This window comes from Eubalaena glacialis, chromosome 1, assembly GCF_028564815.1.
Source record: "Eubalaena glacialis isolate mEubGla1 chromosome 1, mEubGla1.1.hap2.+ XY, whole genome shotgun sequence".
NCBI classification, from domain to species: Eukaryota; Metazoa; Chordata; class Mammalia; order Artiodactyla; family Balaenidae; genus Eubalaena; species Eubalaena glacialis.
In genome coordinates, this window is record NC_083716.1 from 185,328,489 (window position 1) to 185,349,067 (window position 20,579).

The 20,579-nt window shown below is 39.7% G+C and overlaps 1 protein-coding gene and 1 non-coding gene across 4 annotated transcripts; both read right to left on the reverse strand.

Annotated features, from left to right (window-relative positions):
* Window positions 1–136: 136 nt before the first annotated feature.
* Window positions 137–20,008, reverse strand: PRKRA (protein activator of interferon induced protein kinase EIF2AK2). Of its 3 annotated transcripts, XM_061202583.1 has the most exons (8): window positions 19,763–20,008; window positions 19,030–19,199; window positions 15,614–15,695; window positions 13,094–13,172; window positions 11,930–12,047; window positions 9,907–10,001; window positions 3,705–3,879; window positions 137–834 (listed from the first exon to the last, which is right to left on the reverse strand). In XM_061202583.1, the coding sequence occupies exons 1-8, from the start codon at window positions 19,825–19,827 to the stop codon at window positions 677–679; spliced, it is 942 nt and encodes a 313-aa protein (XP_061058566.1). In that variant the 5' UTR covers window positions 19,828–20,008; the 3' UTR covers window positions 137–676. The 3 variants fall into 3 exon arrangements, with proteins under 3 accessions (XP_061058566.1, XP_061058576.1, XP_061058580.1); XM_061202593.1 differs by lacking the exons at window positions 15,614–15,695; window positions 19,030–19,199; window positions 19,763–20,008 and adding an exon at window positions 15,565–15,596; XM_061202597.1 differs by lacking the exons at window positions 15,614–15,695; window positions 19,030–19,199; window positions 19,763–20,008 and adding an exon at window positions 15,291–15,355.
* Window positions 7,834–7,940, reverse strand: LOC133078858 (U6 spliceosomal RNA). Its single transcript, XR_009697957.1, has one exon. It is a non-coding gene; the product is annotated as a U6 spliceosomal RNA (small nuclear RNA).
* Window positions 20,009–20,579: the final 571 nt, after the last annotated feature.

The window sequence follows — 20,579 nt, forward strand, 5'->3', positions numbered from 1 at the left end:
TTTGCTTGTTTTGTTTTTTTTACCTTTGACTCTAAGAAGTAAACTAGAGATATGTAAATAACACAGTATCCACATTGTGATGTTACTCACAAGAATGGCTAAAAAGAACAGGGCCACAGTCGAGTCAGTAGCACTTTAATAAAATGAACAACCCATTATAACAACAGCTCTTTATTACATGGATTCAAATACACAGCAGACCAATCACGTTCCCTGAAATTTAACAATCACATTCAATTAAAACCTGTTAGTGCGTTCCTCAACACTAATTCTAAGGGGCTTCCTTCGAAATCCCTTTACAAAGCCTTGCACAAAGAAGAGGTTAAGCACCAGTAGGAAAGACTGTTGCTAGCAGTTTTATTTTTTCCTCCTCATCATCAACAACAACAATCATGCAGTTTTTTCCTTCTATGTACATGGCATTGTAAAATGGGTGCTACACTCTGCCTATGGTACAAAGTTTATAAATACAATATACCAATACAAAGTCGAAGCCATTAAAAACATCTTAATAACAACTACTAGGAGATAATTAAATCTGGAGTGTTGATGGAATCTATGAAGAGATTTAGAACCAAGACACAAACTCAAACATTATAGTAAATGTTTTACTTGGGAAGGAGAGAAAGGGGAACTTCTTATGTGCTACTGAAGGGCTTTCTAAGTTGTTCCAAGTTTACTTTCTTTCTGCTATTATCTTTAAATACTGCAAAGCATTGTGAGCTGCATCACTCTGTGCACTGCCACAGGAGATCCCCGAGCCATGACAGACTGTGATGGGACTGGTGGACAATTCAGCGAGACATTGATACTGTCCGTTGGCACTCAGTTCTTCTGCAATGACACATTCAAACATGATGATTAATGCCACGTGCATAGAAAGCAGATCCTTTGTAAAAACAATACAATTTTTATTACCGTCTTTCTCCCTAAGCATCCATGGTATAATACTCCACTTATCATCTTTGTCATTCTTGTACAAACTGCCCAGCTACAGCGGTTCTCAAACACAGCTGTGCTTCATAATCACCTGGGGGAACTTTAAAGAAATCCAGGTGCCTGGGCCTCACTCCAGCCTGCTCTATCAGAAACGCAGGGTTAGGGGTTGCAGTGGCCAGATTCCTGCATTTTCAAAAAGCTCCCAAGGCAATTTTAATGTGGTTAGTTTAACAGTGTTTGCAAATTACTGAACCACAGCAACTTTTTTAAAAGGGAAAAAAGAACATTTGCTAGAGGACTGGAGAGACTGTATTTTCCACTCTTTAGTCTAGAGTTATTTTCAATAGACACTGAACCAGGAAATACACGGTTCAGGGCAAAACCTCCCTTGTGATGTCATGTTCTTTGGTTATAAGTCTGTGCAGAGAGTTTAATTCCATTTTGTGTATTTGTTTAGGATGTTTTAAAACAACACTGAAACCCTGAAAACAAACGGTCTTAACATCTGATGAATCACTCTTACTAAAGATGGTTTATTGAGACAGGGAAAGAAGTAGAAACAGGTGAGTTGTTTGAAACTGTCATGATTAAATGTTATTTCAGCTAGAATCAATATAGTATAAAATATCCAGATACAATGGGATTATTTAATGTGTGAAGAGGCTTTCTAGTTCTAGCATCTAGGTTCTTTTTTAAATTGAGGTGAAAGTCACGTAACATAAAATTAACCATTTTAAAGTGAACTGTTCAGTGGCATTTAGTACATTCACAGTGTTGTGCAACCACCACCTCTATCCAGTTACAGAACATTCTCACGATTTCATCATCCCAAGGGAAAACACTACCCCACTCATACCGCCTGGCCCCTGGCAACTACCAATCTATGGATTAACCTATTCTGGATAGTTCATGGAAATGGAATCATGTGTGACTTTTTTTGTCTGTCTTTCACTTAGTGTAATATTTTTGAGGTTTATCCATGTTGTAGCATATATCAGGACTTCATTATTTTTCGTGGCTGAATAATATTTCATGGCATGTATATACCACAATTGGTTTCTTCTTTCATCTGTCAATGGACATTGGGCTGTTTCTGCTGTTTCTACCTCTTGGCTATTGTGAATAGTACTGCTGTGAACACGTGTGTACAGGTATCTGTTGGAATACCAGCTTTCAATTCTTTTGGGTACATACATAGCAGTAGAGTTGCTAAGTCATATGGTAATTCATTTGAGGAGCAACAAAACTCCTCAAATTTTCCACAGGAGCTGAACTATTTTACATGTTCACTATGTAACATATGAGGGCTACAATTTCTCTATATCTTTACCAGCATTGGTTATTTTCTATTTTATTCATCACAGCCATCTTACTGGGTGTGAATTGGTACCTCACTGTTGTTTTGATTTGCATGTCCCTGATGACTAATGATAGTGAGCATCTTCTCACGTGCTTCTTGGCCATTTGTAGATCTTCTTTGGAGAACACTGAGGTTCTTTTGAAAGTAATTGCGTAGAAGTTAGTCAAATTAACTGACTGTGGTTTTTAAACTGCTGTTCTATGTTTACAAGAACTATTTAGTTCTTAAAATTGCTAAGGAGCATTTCAAAGTCATCATTAATTCGTAATCTAAAAAACCATCTCAAGTTTCCTTCTTTTCCCAGATTCAAAACCTTCCATAGTCATATTCATGACATGGCTTATTCATCTGTGTCTCAAACACCCAACAAAGTGTAGGTACTTAAGAAATATTTTTTGAATGAATGGTCTCTCAATCAGCTACGTTTTCTGATCATCTTTCTGCATTAATCCCCAGGTTCTGCATAATTCTCAGTATATTGAGGCACTGTATCTGACCCATCATTCAATCCCAAAGTAGCAGAGAAAATTAGAAGTTCTTTCAGTCCCTAAACACCCTACTTTCTCAGTGCTAGTAGCTCTGACAAGCTAGGTCCCCCCAGGTCACTAAGGCTAGAATAAGGGGTATCAGATTCTTCACATACTATACTGATGTTAAATCAAGACACCAAAAACACACATGAACACACACATACAAACAAATTAGCCAGTTATAAACTGCATTAAAAGAAAATCCACACTGATTGCTTTCCAATCTGTCTGCATTTGTCTATCTGAGTGATTATGGGCTAGAAAAAATATAGAAGTTCATAGCTGAGATGAGATAAAACTATCAATTGTCCCCATTTATCTCCCGGAAGTGGTACACAGTGATGAAGTGGAGAGAAGAGGTCTGCCTGACCCCCACAAACTTGGTACTTGTTCTAGAAATGTGGGTGCCTTTTTATTTGTCAAGCTGCCCATCAGGGCTGGTTTACTAGATATTGTATCAGCAGGGACTCTTCTAATCTGGCTCTACCACTGACTAGCAGCTATGTCATCTCAGGCAAGTTTCTCAACCTTTCTTTGTCTTACTTTCCCCACTTATATATAAGAATAATAGAACCTACTTCACAGTTTGAGGATTCTGTGGGTTGAAATATGTTATGGCCTTAGAACAGTGCCTGGCACACAGTAACTCTATAACTCTTAGCTATTGTTGTTTTTATTATTATAACTGTATAGATGTTACCTCTATTTTTATTATTTATAAGAATGGGACATACCAATGATATATGTTACTGTTCTAGTAATTATATATAGTCAGAATCCCCAATCAATGAAAAAAATTATAATAGAGGTTTTGTTCCTCAAACATTTAAAAAAATAAACAGGTTTTAGGATAAGCTAAAGAAAAAAAATCATACCTATATCCAAATATGTTATATTAAAACCTTGTTCCTTTGCAATTTCACTAAGCAGCTGGATGTAATCTGTATTTGGAATACTGAGGAGGCTTCTTTTCAGTAAGTTGATCTTTTCACCAGGAGAATTCCTCAAGGAATGCCAAGTACAACCTAAAGAATGTCCTACCACATTTGTCTGAAAAACAGAGATGAAAGTTAAGACTCTTGGACTGGGTTCCAACGCTATTATAAGTATTAATTAAGCACTCACATTTAATACTTTATAAAGCATGTTTAAACTTTCCAATTTAAACTAGATAGCACTAACAAGTACACACATTTAACAAACACCACAATGTTAAAGAAAAAAGAATGTGCAAAAATATACTGGAAGTATTTAAAAATACTTTTGTATAGTATAAAGGTCTCAGTCAAAATTTCTGATGGTCACGTTAAGATGTATAACATATTTAAGAGCACGATAAACAAATCTGCGATACAGCTGACCCTTGAACAACATGGGGGTTAAGGCAGCCGACACTCCCCACAGTCAAAAGTCCATGTATAACTTACAGTCGGCCCTCTGTATCCACGGTGCTGCATCCACAGAATCAACCAACCATGGACTGCAGTATTTACTATGGAAAAAAATCCGCATATAAGTGGACCTGAGCAGTTAAAACCTGTGTTGTTCAAGGGTTGACTGTAATCGAGTCTGCCTAATGGAGCAATTTACAAATTAAAATATAAAGGAATTTTCATATCTTTATGGCTTCTTGTATTAAATACCAGTCTCTGTAACTGACAGCTGTAAAGGAGAAAACAAAGAAACTGTAGACAAGGTGAAATGTGCAAGTTTGAGAACAAGTCATTCAAATGAATGGCATGATGTCAAAAAATTCTTATCAGACTTATCCCAGAACCCAATTGAGTTTGTTTTTTTCTGTTTTCTCCTTTTCCTCTTTTCTTTATTTTCCCCTCTATCTTTACTTTTTCACTTCTGTTCTTAGAATACTTTGCAGTTCCACGTTAGTTTATGGTTTTTAAATTGCTTTCATATATTATGCCATTAGAAAAACCACAAAAAACTACTCTCTGAAGTAAGTAGGGCAACCTGTCCTTTGGTCTTATTTATCAGTGAGCTTGACAGAGGTGAAGGGATTTTCAAAAGGTCATAGGGATGGCCATGATAAAGAATTGGGTAATTTTTGCATAATTTGCAAAATTTACTAAGTAGAATTTTACATTCCTTGACTGGAACTTTAAAAAATGCTGTTTTTAAAAAAATCATAGGTCATCCATATAGTAAAAGGATACCTGTAATAAGAACAAATACATATGAAGAACAGTCTCTTTCCCTTGCCGCCCCTTCCCCAGACTCCTGCTCCACTCCCCAGAGATACTTGCTATTAAACACCTCTTCAGTATACTTCCGTATGCATTCTATGCACGTTTAAGCACATACACGTATAATCTTTTTAAACAAAAATGATAGCTTACTCTTCTACACCTGATACTGTTAAGTTTTCTCATATCACTGCACTGCACATACATGCACTGCAGTTACCTTACCAGTCTCCAACTGTAGGTTTTAGGTTGTTTCTGGTTTCTGGCTTTCACTAACAATGTTACAGTGAAACTCTTTTGCACTTGGATGACTTTCTCGACAGAATAATTTCTAGAAGTAGAACTGCTGAGTCAAAGAACATGTATGCTTTTAATTTTGATAAATATTAATACTTCCAAACTGATTTATGAGCCAATTTATACTTCCATCAAGTGACTTGGAGGGTGTTTGTTTTCTCACACCCTAGCCAATACCAGGTATTGTCAAACTTTGTAGGTTTTGTCAAACTAAAGGTGAAAATAGTATCTTGTTTAACATGCATGAATAAAGTTGAACATATTTTTCCCCACCATTTGTATTTCTTCTGCTGGGTTGTCTTTTTTATTGATGTGTAAACTTTATATTTGGTATTGAAAACAGTCCCTTCCTAGTCATGTGTTCAAAACAGTTTCTTCTTACTTTGTTTTTATTGGTTTTATTTACAGACATTTTGCTGTGCAGTAGGTTTTATGTAGTTAAATTTATGAATCTTACTTTACAGCTTCTATGTTTTAAGTTATGCTTAAAAAGGCTTTTTTTCCATGCTAAGAATTTTAAAAGGAAAGCTCTTCCATGTTTTCTCATACAGTTCCAATTCTTATGTTTAAATCTTTGATCCATTTGAAATTTATTTTAATGTAAGGAATAAAGTAGCAACCTAAATATATCATACACCTGTGTGCATGTGTATTCCACCACCCCTCACCTTCCCCCCAATGTGGCTGTAAGTTATTTCTATACCATTCATTCTCTCACCCACTGATGTGAAATCTCACTGTTGTCATATACTATCTTCCTATATGGATTGGCATCTATACCTATCCTCTGTCTATTGCGGTACAAAAGCTGTTTTAACTACTATAGTTTTATAGTATGTTTTATTCTCTGGTGGGGTATAACCCCATCTCCCGTACTCTTCCTTTTCAGTTTCCTTGGCTATTCTTGAGTTTATTTTTCCAGATAAACTCAGTAAAGTTGTATCAAGATCCAAAATGAATTCTGGTAGATTTTGACTAAGACTATATTACATTTTTATATATTTACAGTATTGAGTCTTTCTATCAAAAATAGATAGCTTTACATTTATTCAATTTCTGTTAAATCCCTCACTAGAATTTTAAAGTTTTTCTCATATGAGTCCTGCACATTTCTTTTTAAGTTTATTCCCTGTCATATTATCCTCTTTTCTACTATTGAGAATAGGATCTTCTATATTCCATTTTGTAATATTCATAAATAGGGAAACTATTAATTTTTTCTAGTATGCTTTTTCAGGACAGATTTTCTATTTTGCTATAAAATGGCCAATGTTATCAAGCTTCATACATTTTATTATTCAAAGTAATACACACATACAACAAAAAAGTTAAATAGTACGGAATTATAAAAGCAACAATCCTCCTCCCTACCTTCAAGTCCTCTTTACAGAAGCAATAATTTTCACCTTTCTATTTTTAATTATTCTGGTGGTTACCTTTGTAACAGAAATAATATGAGAAAGCTATTGATTCTGTATATTAATTTTATGATCAGTTACCTTGATGAATTCTCTTATTATATCTGGTAGTTTTTCTCTAGGGCATTACAGGGATTCAATTATATTATGTGTAGTTAATGATCGTTTCTATCTCCTCTTATTTCCAACCTCTTATTGTTTTCTGATTATGTTGGTTGATACTTCTAGAACAATGTTTAAAAAAAACGGTATCGGGAATTCCCAGGCAGTCCTGGGAAGTGGTTAGGACTCAGCGCTTTCACTGCTGAGGGCCTGGGTTCAAACCCTGGTTGGGGAACTAAGATCCCAAGAGCTGCATGGTGTGACCCAAAAGAAAAAAAAAAAGGTATCTGTGGGCATCCTTGCCTTATTTCTGAAATTAATGGGAATGGATAAGACATGTAAACATGTACCCAGGATTTTGATTTTTTTTCTGAGGTATATATTTTATTTTATTTTATTTATTTATTTATAACATCTTTATTGGAGTATAATTGCTTTACAGTGTTGTGTTAGTTTCTGCTGTATAACAAAGTGAATCAGCTGTATGTATACATATATCCCCATATCCCCTCCCTCTTGCGTCTCCCTCCCACCCTCCCTATCCTGCCCCCTAGGTGGTCACAAAGCGCCGAGCTGATCTTCCCGTGCTATGCAGCTGCTTCCCACTAGCTAGCTATTTTACATTTGGTAGTGTATATATGTCAGTGCTACTCTTTCACTTTGTCCCAGCTTACCCTTCCCCCTCCCTGTATCCTCAAGTCCATTCTCTATGTCTGCATCTTTATTCCTGTCCTGCCCCTAGGTTCATCAGAACCATTTTTTTTTTTTAAGATTCCATATATATGTGTTAGCATATGGTATTTGTTTTTCTCTTTCTGACTTACTTCACTCTGTATGACAGACTCTAGGTCCATCCACCTTACTACAAATAGTTCAATTTCATTTCTTTTTATGGCTGAGTAATATTCCTTTGTATATCTGTGCCACATCTTCTTTATCCATTCATCTGTTGATGGACACTTAGGTTGCTTCCATGTCCTGGCTATAAAAATATGGAACGATTCACGAATTTGTGTGTCTTTCTTGTGCAGGGGCCATGCTAATCTTCTCTGTATCGTTCCAATTTTAGTATATGTGCTGCCGAAGCAAGCACTGAGGTATATGTTTTAAATCACACTAGGGATATTTTAAAAGAGTTTATCAGTAATGACTGTCAAAATTTTTTTAGCATCTATTGAGAGGATAATGTTTTTCTCCTTTGACCCATTAATGTGATTAGTTATAGTAATAAATTTACCAACACTGAAATACTCTTATAGTCCTAAAATAAACCCTACTTGTCTATGGTATATTATTCTTTTAATGTTCTACTGAATATTAAGGTGTTTCACCATAAGGGAGATTAATCCATAATTTTTGCCATTGGGATTTGCTATTGTCAGATTTTAGTGCTATGTTAGTTTTGGAAAATAAATTTAGAAGCTTCCCCTATGTTATATATATTAACTGGAAGAGTTTAAATAGCATCGAAGATTATCTCTTCCTTGACGATTTAACAGAATTCACCTGCAAACCTAACTGTGTTTTGTGATTATGGTTTCATCTCTGATCCAGTTTTAAAAGAAGTGAATGCAGTGTCTTATATTTTTCTATTAAAAAAGCAAAACCTAAATTATATTACTTATTCACATATAGTCTTTTTTCCCTACAGAATGAGCCCTTTTTTTTTTTTTAAATCAGAAGCTTAGGACACTCCTATAGTCTTCACTTCTCATTTCCTACCTAACATCCTACTCTCAGATAATGGACCACCATACATACCTATCTACAAATATCAGAATCTCAAGTAATATATTATGTGTAGTTCTCTTAAGTTCTCTATCTGAATGCCAGCTGCCTACTCAACATTTTCACTTAGCTACTCCACAAACATTTCAAATTCAATATATCCTACGTTTAGCTCATTATCTGCTCCCCCTCAAATCCTGCTCATCTTCTGTGTTCCCCATATTATTGAATGGTACCACCATCTACTCAGTTGCCAAGCTAAAAATGTTTATTTCTTCCTTTTTCCTTACTCCCTACATGCAATCAGTTACCATGCCCCATTCACTTCAGTTTTCTAAACAATTTTTAAATCGATCATTTCAACTGCCACTACCTTAGTCTAGGCCACCATCATTTCTCATCTGCTTTTCTATAACAGCATTGTAGCAGGTCTCTTTGACTCTAATATTAATTCACTCACCATAATGCAGCCAGTGATTTCCCTTCTAATGTATAAATTAGATCTTGTCCTTTACATATTAAATTTATTTAATGACTTTGCACTACCCTGAGGATAAAGTTCAATCTCCTTAACACAGTAGTTCCTGCAAGATTCAATCCCTCTTTTCCTTTCCGGCCTCTTTGTTTGAGACTCCCTCCCTCCAAATCTATGAATATGCTCCAGCCATCCCAAATTACTCTGCGGTCCTAGATCACATAAAGTGTTTCACTCCTGGGTCTTTGTACATGGTCTTTCTTCTCTCTGGAATTCTTTTTTCCTGTTGTCATCCTATAGATCTCAGCTCAGCTATTACTTCCTCCAAGAAGTCTTCCTAAAACCCCATCTTAGTTGGATCCTTCTCCTACGTTCCCAAGATGCCTCTGGAAGGACCAGTCTGTAGGGTTCTTTTCTCTTTCAGTAGGCTGGCTACAAACTCCTTAGGGCCAGAGACTATCTTATTCACCAAATGCCAGTACCTGGCATCAAGCTTGGCACATAATATGAGTTCCCTAAATGTTTTCTGAGTGGATAAGTGAATGGATGAACCAAGAGATGGGAGTGAATTGTCAATCTGAAGGCAAAAGTGGCACTAGTGACTTGCCATCTTTAGATACCATCATATTATTCTGAATTTGACTGTGCCTCCCAAACTCTCTTACCTGGCCACGCCTGTGACCCTGGCTCACATACTGCAAGCAGCTAAAATTGGGGTAGTGTATTACTCAACAGTTAAGAGATTTGTTTAAAACTGCAACTCTGAAGTATCTATACAAAAAGAAATCTAGAGAAGTTTCCTACAGCAACAGATGTTTAATCACATTAACATCGTAGACCTCCGATCATTACTCACCAACGAAATGTGGTTCTCTGGAGAGATATTACTGAATTTGGCAAGAAATTTCTCAGCAGCATTTCTCTTGGCTTGTTTCTTTGATGCCCCCTTTCCTAAGTAAAGAAAAAGAAATAGTAGGTTTAGAAAATAAGCTAGTGTCCATAGAGAATGACCAAATGTTTAATGTACCGTGTGTGATCAGAGAACAATCTCATGGTTTTTGTATACTATTCTTTTACTGACCTGACATCTTTACTTGTTGTGCTTCATACAACTATTAATGGTCACATTTTTAAAAAAAATTAATTAATTAATTATTTTATTTTTGGCTGTGTTGGGTCTTCGTTTCTGTGTGAGGGCTTTCTCTAGTTGTGGCGAGTGGGGGCCACTCTTCATCGCGGTGCGCGGGCCTCTCACTGTCGAGGCCTCTCTTGTTGCAAAGCACAGGCTCCAGACGCGCAGGCTCAGTAGTTGTGGCTCACAGGCCCAGTTGTTCCGCGGCATGTGGGATCTTCCCAGACCAGGGCTCGAACCCGTGTCCCCTGCATTGGCAGGCAGATTCTCAACCACTGTGCCACCAAGGAAGCCCAATGGTCACATTTTTGAAGATGTTTCTTTAACAGTTTATCTTTAATAGTTATACTTTGTTTTTCTTTAACAGATGTATCTCCCTATGTCTAGCTTTAATGAACCATATTTGGTTTAATTCTGACTAAATATTCAAATTTACCAAGGTACATTTGAATTACAACTCCTATCTCTCAATGTCTATTTCTTGCTTATAATCTCCTATACACTGATAACTATGTGGAATTTCCTTCTTTAACATGAATAAGAAGGGCATAGGAGAGGCTGGAGTTGAAAGACACTATAAATATCATCTACTTCCATGTTTACAGATTTAAAAACTGAGATCCAGGCAGGGAGATTAAGCAATTTACCTAACCTTGCAAATCAAGGACTGCATCAAGAACAGGAAGCCGAGGTTCCTGCTTCTGGCCTAGGGCTTTGTGCACTGGCCCACACTACCTCTCAAGGGCAAACAGCTGCTTATTACTTAAGACTGATATCTAACCAAGGTAAAATTCCATTTCAAGCCACTTACAAAAACATGCTAGAGAAGTTAAAATAGGAATCCTCAGGAGTACTTTATTAAGTGACTTTTTTCTCATTGTTTGTGGCCTTTACAACATAGAAGTTGCTGTAATTTAAAAGGTTAATTTCTACTTTATTTTTATCTCACTGCAATTTTTTGCCATCAGCCTCTTATTAATCATCTTGTTTTCAAATGTAATCTTCTTCTTGTCCTCCTATCTTCTAGAATAGCTACTGAAACACCAAGAGATTTACTACTGCTTTTTTCTCCAAAATGATTTTTAAGTCCCTATTATATCAATGAAGACTGTTTAAAGAGTCAATTATTTATTTGTTTCTCCATTAACAACCCATAATTTAAAAAAATATCAAATTAAGAAGTAAAGTATTCTTAAGCCAAATATTTATACTTAAACTCAACTGCAGAAGACTTCCCTGGTGGTGCAGTGGTTAAGAATCTGCCTGCCAATGCAGGGGACATGGGTTTGATCCCTGGTCCAGGAAAATCCCACATGCCGCGGAGCAACTAAGCCCGTGTGCCACAACTACTGAGCCTGCGCTCTAGAGCCCACAAGCCACAACTACTGAGCCCGCAAGCCACAACTACTGAAGCCCACACACCTACAGCCCGTGCTCCGCAACAAGAGAAGCCACCACAATGAGAAGCCTGCACACCGCAACAAAGAGTAGCCCCCGCTCACCACAACTAGAGAAAGCCCGCGCGCACAACGAAAACCCAACGCAACCAAAAATAAATAATAAATTTAAAAAATTAAAAAAAAAAATTCAACTGCAGAAAGTTAGAAACAGTAGACTAGGAGTGTGTCAGTTTTTTTCCCCATAGAAATATTTGAAAAGAAATCACAACAGAAATTTCTATGGTCATTCATCTTCGCAAAATATTTCAAATGTCTTCAACTGTATGAGGGTAAAAAGGAATAAGTACCAGTTTCCATGAATGACTCTAGCCTGCAAATTGTGGTATATTCTCTCTTATGAGCAGGTCCTCCCTCCTGGGAAAGGGTATATTCAGGAAGTCTCCAGCCATGATGAATAGCCAATTCCTAGAAAATCGAGATGAGGCTTTATTAGTAATTTTTACTATGCAGTGGCTCAATCACACAAATGGTATTCTCTCATGATTTTGATCCCATATCTACTTATATGTTTGCAAAGAATAATGATATTCTGCAATGAAAAAAATGAGAGAAGGCCCTCTATTTCCCAGAGATATTCCTGCATTTTATATCTTATAGGCCCACAATACCAAAACGGAAGCAGTTTCCTACTGTGAATGGTGCTCTTCCATTAAGCTGGAGTGAGTTGATATCAAAGAGTTCAAACAGAAAGACAAGCTACTTTCAGCCTCTGGGAACATCAGAGAGGACATCTACAGGTCTCACGGCCATCAGTTCCTAAAGCCTCTTGCCTCCTAGCTATAACCTTCCATACCCATGGCTGCCTAACTAACTACATTCGATCGAGAGCAGATGAGAAGCAGACAGCAAACAAACACACTTGGATGAGGTTGAGGAAAGAAGGGGAAGAAAACTACAGAAAAACTCACAGAGGAGGAAAGAGACCAAAGGACGGGTTGGATAATAGGGAGGGGGGTTGTCCAACAGAGCACATGGATAGTCTGCAAGGAGGATATTCTGCACGCAGAAATTCAAAGCTGAATATATTTTTTTGGTAGAATAAGCAAATAAGCAAATGACTTCCCTTTTCTTGAGTTAGGTAACTCAGTTTGGGTTCTTATAAAGTCTTCTGTCTCAACAGAAGTAGAGAGAGATTTGTCACAAGAGTGGCAAGAAATATTCTTAAAATATAAACCACTCTACCCATGTGCACTGAGGTCCTGCTGATCTCAAATGAGAATTCCACAAACCAAAGGCAGATACTGTATATGGAAGAAAATCCAAAACATAAATAAATAGGAAAATAATTTCAAGTTAGCACTTTAACATCTAATGATCATAACTTGGAACACAAAATGTTATACTATTTTTAAAATATTAATTCCTTCTCTCAGCCCTTATGATATTATCAAAATTTATGGCATTTTTTTCAGTAGACAAAAAGTTAAGTATGGAAAAACTGTGCCACTTACCTGTAATGAACCAATAGGATTAAGCTGATTCTTTGGTTGCTTGGAAGGGTCAGGCATTAAGGGATCAGGAACTGCAAAGCTAAACATTTTTATAAAGTGTTATAAAACAAAATAATCTCCCCCAAGTTATTAAATAAAGGACAAGCATTTTCAATTTAGCTTTCAATGCCTTTGCTGTTGCCTTTCCTTCTACATGGAATACCCTTCTCGCCCACCTCTTCTATGAGAATCTGATCTATCCATCATCCAAGGTATACTTCAATTGCCACTTCCTCTCAGAAGCCTATTCTTTTACCCCAATGGAAGATAATTTCTCCCTTCTTTGAACCACTGTAACATTTGGTTTGACCCTTTCTTAAACAAATTATTTTACCATAAGTTGTACAGTCTTACAAATACATGTGATTTATCTATCCCTCACCACACCTCTCCCCTGTTCAGACTATAAAATCCTTGATGGTAGGGCCTATGTCTTACCCTCATAAGCCTTGCAGTGCTTTATATATAATAGATGCTCAATAAAAATGTCTTTAAATAAAGCACACTATTGTTACAACTACAAAAAAAGGGAAGACTAACAGTTAGGAAGTTTAGCCTGGAAATGTAAACCATACAGATCATAAATGCAGCTTTTTCATCCAGATAATTATGGAAGAAAGACCTGGTTTGATCTATTATCTGCTCTATGCTAGGATAATCTTCCTAAGATTTATATGTATCCTGTATAAAACTGATGGCCGGCATGAATCTGATTCGAGCATGTGGGGACTGTGATTAGAGAAAAAGAGAACAACCTCTTCTAAGTAGTGTGAACTTAGTAGTTACTTGGGTGATGGATGCCTAACATGGAACAAGCTGCATTTCGAGGTTACTGCCACCTAGGCAGCTAGAGTCATTTCTTCCATGACCAGTGAGGTTGTTATTGCCATTTCCTCAAGTTTCTTTTCTACCTGCCAGAATTTCAAGCTTTACATAAGCTGATGAGATACGAACATTCACTTACAATGCTGTACACTGAAGCTACCCAAGTAATTGTGATGGAGAAGTGAGAAAGTCTCTGTATCATATTAGGCCACTTTAAGCCTGATTTACAGCTTAGCAATTCCCATCTTATCTGTCAAGAAGCACAAATACATAGTAAGGTTTGTTAGCCTTTTTTGCTGACAAAGTGAAGTGCCCATGTGCAGAAAGGACACTCTGTATTACTAATTTCTATGAATATACGCTTGACCTTTGGGTTGCACAGAAATGGCATGGCCGTCACCAGCAAGGGGAAAATCCAAAACCCGCCATGCCATTTGGCATGTCCAGAAAGCTAGCATAAATTAGTTATAATGTATGACCCTAGAGAATCAAGCGTCATTTTGTGAGATCCAAGGCTTTTGCTGGTTGGTTCTAAACTACCTAAAAGGTTTAAAATTACTAAGTAAATGGGAGGAACACTGCATGAGAACCTAAATATCAATATATCCCTAAGCCAGAAGTTCTTCTATGGCTAGGAAACAAAAAAACCCATCCTAAATTCCCATGGGCCTCTGCTGTCAGCTATGAGCAGATATACCAGATTGTACTCCAAGTATATTTGAGTGCACGCAAAGGGAAGAATTTGCAGGCAAAATGTGCTCCTGGATGTGCCCATTAGAAATCAAAGGACACCAATTTACAATACATGAGATGTTCCAGGACCAGTGCTCCTTCCAAAAGCACGTAATGTGATAACAAATTTATTTTGGAAATATATGTCAAGAATTAACATCCCAGGGGCTTCCCTGGTGGCGTAGTGGTTAAGAATCCGCCTGCCAGGGCTTCCCTGGTGGCGCAGTGGTTGAGAATCTGCCTGCCAATGCAGGGGACATGGGTTCGAGCCCTGGTCTGGGAAGATCCCACATGCTGTGGAGCAACTAGGTCCGTGAGCCACAACTACTGAGCCTGCGCGCCTGCAGCCTGTGCTCCGCAACAAGAGAAGCCACCGCAATGAGAAGCCCTCGGCAACTAGAGAAAGCCCGTGCACAGCCACAGAAGACCCAACACAGCCAATAAATAAATAAAATAAATCTATTAAAAAAAAAAATTAACATCCCATTTAACATCCTCTTGTATTTAGTATACATTCTATAATAGAAGGAAATCTCTTTGTCTCCTTTCAAATTCGAATTTCTAAAAGAATACTTTTCGCTGATCTTTTTCTATCTCACACCTTGTTTTCTTCAGTGTAGAAACAAACTCTTAATCCAGTAAGATATTTGCCAGAAACACTCTGGTTTTCTAGTGTTGCACCTCATCTGGGGAAAAAAAAGAAGAAAGCCTAGTTCCTGAGAGCCTTCATCTAATAATTAATATCTGGATTTAATTTCCTACGGATAAAGTTGTCTTTAGTGGATGACAGGTCTTCACAAGGAAATAGAATTTTAGAGCTAGATATTAACAACTGTTTGTTGCTTTTGTGAGCATGTTCAAACTTTTAATCTTACCTCAGCCATGATATTTTTGAGCTGCAGAATACAAAGAAATTTAGCTCACCAAATACTTGCATTGGCTTTCAAAATGTTTATGGCAGCCTCTGCAGCTCTATGTTTTGCCAGCTTCTTACTTGTACCTTCACCTGAATTAAGGTTAAAAAAAAAACTCTTTACATGCTGTGAAAATGTGAGGCTTACATAGATGTTTGCATAATACAAAACAAAGTCACTACACATTTTATATATATACACACTAGGTAATAAAAACATACACTTGCACATAGTTATACACTGAAATAAAATACCATATGAAGTTAATACATTAAAAAATCCCTGTGATTTAAAAAATTCTATGTATTTAATTTTTGTATACCTGTATAAAAATCTTTATACAGGTATACATTATACATGCTTATTACATAAAGTAATAAAGTAGACTATGTCATACCTTCTGAAGAAATGCAACTTATTCCATTATTCTTAGAAAGGAAATTCTTCTATAGCAAGAAGTTTCCTTTAAAGGAGCCACTTACAGCAACACCATTTGACAGCAAAATGTGCACACTTTCACTGTAACAAACCCTCCTATACTGAATTAAACCCCTCTGCTTGGCTAAGCAGTCATGACTACCTGTTGGATACAGTGGGGGAAGGTGTGTATAGGGAAGAAGTTGAGAGATTACATTAAGTGTCTTCCATATAATCTGTATCCCTTACATGGGTAGCTAAGGGGGCAGAAGGGACTAGGCCTGACTAATCACTGAGATTGATGCCTAATTTCAGTAAGCAACCACACAAGTAAATTGTAAATTCAGTCTTTTTCCTTCTGACTTCAAACTAGGTGTTGAGAACCCTTCCAAAGTGGTATCAGAATGCTGATGTCCATTCCTCCTGTGTGGAGGAAAGAAAAGGAACATGGAATAAATTTCAAGCATGGCTCTCAAGTGTCGGAGACCACATAAACCACAGTCATTTATCCACTAACATAGGTATTAAGGATATACCCTTGACCAATGTGGGAGTTAGGGGCACCGACCCTCTGCGCTGTTGAAAATCCACCCATAATTTATAGTCAGCCCTCTGTATCTTTAGTTCCTCCATTTCTAGCTTCCTCAGTAACTGCGGATTCAACCAACCGTGGATTGTGTGGTACTGTAGTATTTACTACTGAAAAAGATTCTCGTATGAGTGGACTGCGTAATTCAAAATCGTGTTGTTCAAGGGTCAACCATAGTAGAGAACTAAGCAGGGTCCCTGCCCTTAAAGAGCATACAGCCTAATGTGTGAGATTCTGTCTATAAAAAGACATCTGAAATGTGGAGTATCACAGCAGGCCTAAGTGCAGGTTGTAGGGTAGCCTACAAAACGGATAGCTCCCCTACTCTTGGTAAGGATTCAGAAAGGTTTCATGAAGGAGGAGATAACTAAACAAGGACCTGAAAGATCAGTAAAAGTTAGTGAGGTGAAGAGAGCTGGGGGATTAGGGAGAGCCCTGTAGGCAGAGAAAGAGTACTTGCAAAGCCTCAGAGGTAACACAGAGCATGGTGTTCTCAGGCCCCAAGTTGTAGGGGACAGTAAGAGCTTGAGGAAAGGAACTTTGAGGTAAAAGGCTAGAGAGTTGAAGGGTTGGAGAGGCCAAAGAACGGTCTCCTAAATTTGTGCTTATCAAACTTTAGGAATTGCCTGGGAATTTTGTTAGAATGCATACTAACAGTAGGTGTTGGATGGGGCCTGATATTCTGCACTTCTTTCAAGTGCCAGGTGATACCAATGCTGCTGTCGACCACATTTTGAGAAGTAAGGCTGTCACTGCTGTTAAGAAATTTATATTCATCCAGAGGGTGACGGGAAAACCACTGAATGGATTTTAAAAAGAGGAAGTACATGAACAGATTTGAATGCCAGAAAAAACATTCTGGTTTTTGTGTAGAAAATGGACACCACAAGATAGAAGCTAAAAGAGCAGCTATGAGGCTGCAACTATAATCCATGTGGCTCGGATAGTAGCAACAGAAAGATGAGAGAAGCAGACAGATTCAAGAGATATTTAGGAAGTAGGATTTGGTGGCAGACTGGAAAATAGGCAGAGGGAGAAGAAGGGGTCAAGAAGGTGAAACCCAAATTTCTACTGTAAGCAGACGGGTGATGGTGGTGCCTTTACTGAGCTGGGGAATGCAGAGGAAATGGATTTGAGAGAGAAGATGGATTCAGTTTGGGACAGTGAGAGACTGAGGTGTCTTTGGGTCATCCGAGCAAAAATGCCTAGCAAGCACAGGCAGATACACTGTTCTGTAACTGCGCCTGGGCTGAAGACAGAGATTTCAGAATTATCAGCCTTTAGATAGTATTTGAAGCCACAGAGGTAGATAAGCTTGCACAGGAAGACAGGACAGTGTGAGAAGAATAGGGGGACTAAGCAGTTGCCACAGGTTGTTAATCTCTGATCTAAAACACACTGAAGGGAAAAAGGCTACTTTTGAGTTTTCACTGAATATTTTAAAATAGACCAGCTAAAGCAGTAGTGCAAATGTTGATTCTATGGTTCATATGAGGAACCTTCTAGCTAGAATCTAGCTACAATCCACCTGCCCCACATAGACAAAAAAGCTTCAAAATTTTCTTAAAGTGGCTTCAATGAAAATAGCGGACTCCAGATTTTCAGGGACACAAACAAATGATGCCTTCGGATTACCAGATGGTGGGACTTCAGCCTTCTTGCTGAATTTTTTTCTTGGCATTCTTCCAAATTAAATTTAGTATTCAATATTTTTTGTGTTTGCAATTAAATAGATACATAAGGAATAAGATGTCTACGTTTACAAATGGGCTACTTCAGTTATCATTTGCTCAAGTTCAATGACCATAATAAGGTGAATCTTAAAACTTCATTGCTGTGTGACCTTGGGCATGTTTCTTATAATCTCTCTGGACCTATTTCCTCATGTATAAAAAAGGTGATAACATCTTATTAAAATACTGTACAGTGTCAGGAACTAGAAGCTGCTACACAATGTAGTGTAGTTGAGCTTTCTGCCTTCCTCGTTTTGCTTGGATACAGAACCGAGTGTGGTACAATGGGCCCAAAGTGCCAAATGAGTCCATGCAGAGAGGGGAGCAGCTCAGAAAATTCTGGGGTCATGCCTCCTGGCATCTGCTATAACCTATGAAATTTGACAGCACCTACTGATGGCAGCTATGGCTGCTCCAAGAGCCTTTCCTGCTTCTCCCTAATTCTTGGAAGATCCCTAGGAGGATCCTAGGGTATGTTTCTGAGCTTCTCTTGGTATCTGGGAAACAGAAAATTAGGGAGAGAATCAGGAAGTTGGAAAGTCCCAATGACCTGAGAAAGGTATCAGTTTTAAGAGCCTGCTCCTCACCGTTGTCTCCGGTAAAAAGCGTACTTTCCGAACTAAGAAGCAATACCAAGTCCTGACCCGCCAACCCACATGGTCATCGGGGTTCATTGTGCATACAGACCTGTGCAGGTTATGTCACCAACGGTTACTCTGAAGGTGAAAGTGGGCACGTGTATTTGCACATCGGATCTTTCACATTCATAAACTGGGATGTTCTTGGTCTTCATGCCGTATTCATGTAATACCTGAATTGGTGTTTTCCCTGGCTTAGCTGTGATCATCTTCCCCAAACTGCAAAAACCAGAAAAAGCTGTGCTTTGCATGTCAAAGCGGGGAGGGAAGCAGAAGCAAATAAAGACTAGTTTTAACAGCCACTAACGGTGACGCCGGAGGCACCGAAGCCCCCCGTCGGCCAGGGCTAGAGCTGGCGAGGCGCGACAGTCTCCCGGCCCCGCTACAGCGGGCGGCGGGCGGCGGGCAGGGTGAGGGAGGTCTTTAGGGAGATAACTTGAACGCGGGTAGGAGGGATTCGCGGGGGAATCGGGAGGTACGCACGGGTGCTGCAACCTCCCGGGACCAAGCCTACAAACCCCTTTCCCAGGCGGCGACGGGTAACCACCTCCGGCCAGCGCGCGCCTACCGAGGCCGCAGGAGGGGCGGGGCCGGGCCGTAGACCCCGGCCCGCTCGCCGCCGGGAGGGCGGGGCCAAGCGCCCGCCCGCAGCCGCGAGGACGCGAGCGCCAGGAAGGGGCTTTACCCAGAATGCCGCTGGACAGCCGGCTCCCCCGCCCCCTCCTCTATTGCCCACCACCCCCGGCCCTGCCCCGTTCGGTCCCGACCGCCCGGGCGCTGACCTGAAGGTCCCGCTGTCCTCGTGCTCCAGCGGCGGAGCCGCGGCGCGATGCCTGCTCTGAGACATGGCCAGAAGGGACGGCTTTGCGGCGGGAGGAAGAGCACTGTGGAGCGACGTCTTCGCTCCGTGGGTCGGTCGGTCCCCGAGAGGAGCGATCTAGAGCCGACGCCGCCACCTCCTCCCCTCCTCCGACTCCCCCTCTCCTCCCCGCTTGCGTCCCTCCAGGGGATGGGCGGGGGGCGGAGGCGGAGCCTCTGTGCGGTAGCGCCGGTCCCGGCTCCCGGTCACGCCTCCTGCTGTCCCGGCTCGGGTAGAGCTCCTTGGCGGCCCCGCCCCTCTCGCAGCCCCGGCCCTCTACAGCTGCAGCCCGTGCGCCACCTTCGGCCCAGCGGCTAGTGGAGACCGCAGTTGTGTGTCCTCAAAAGGAGGCCGCTCCCTGCCCAGAGAGAGGCTTGTCGTCGGGCGGGCAAGCTTCAGCGTCTGTGAGGCCTGAAGCTCAGCCATTTTTTTTTTTTTTTTTGGAGGGGGTTGCGGGGGATGGGGAAGAGGAGCGGTGCGTCACTTTAAGAAAATGATTTCAAAATTCCAAATGCAAAATTGCCGGAGAGCCTCCCTAGGCCTGGGCCCGAAGCCTGAGACTCGCGGTATACCCGCTCCTGAGGGCTGCGGTGGGCTCCTGTCCTGGAGCCCTGCTTTTAGGTGCTCGCGGGAACGTCCGGACACCCACTCCTCTCAACCCCGGGTGGGCTCCATTGTCTTCTAGGCTTTCGTCGCCTGATGAGTGCTGGGCTAGCGGATCCCAGCAAGGCACGTTAGGT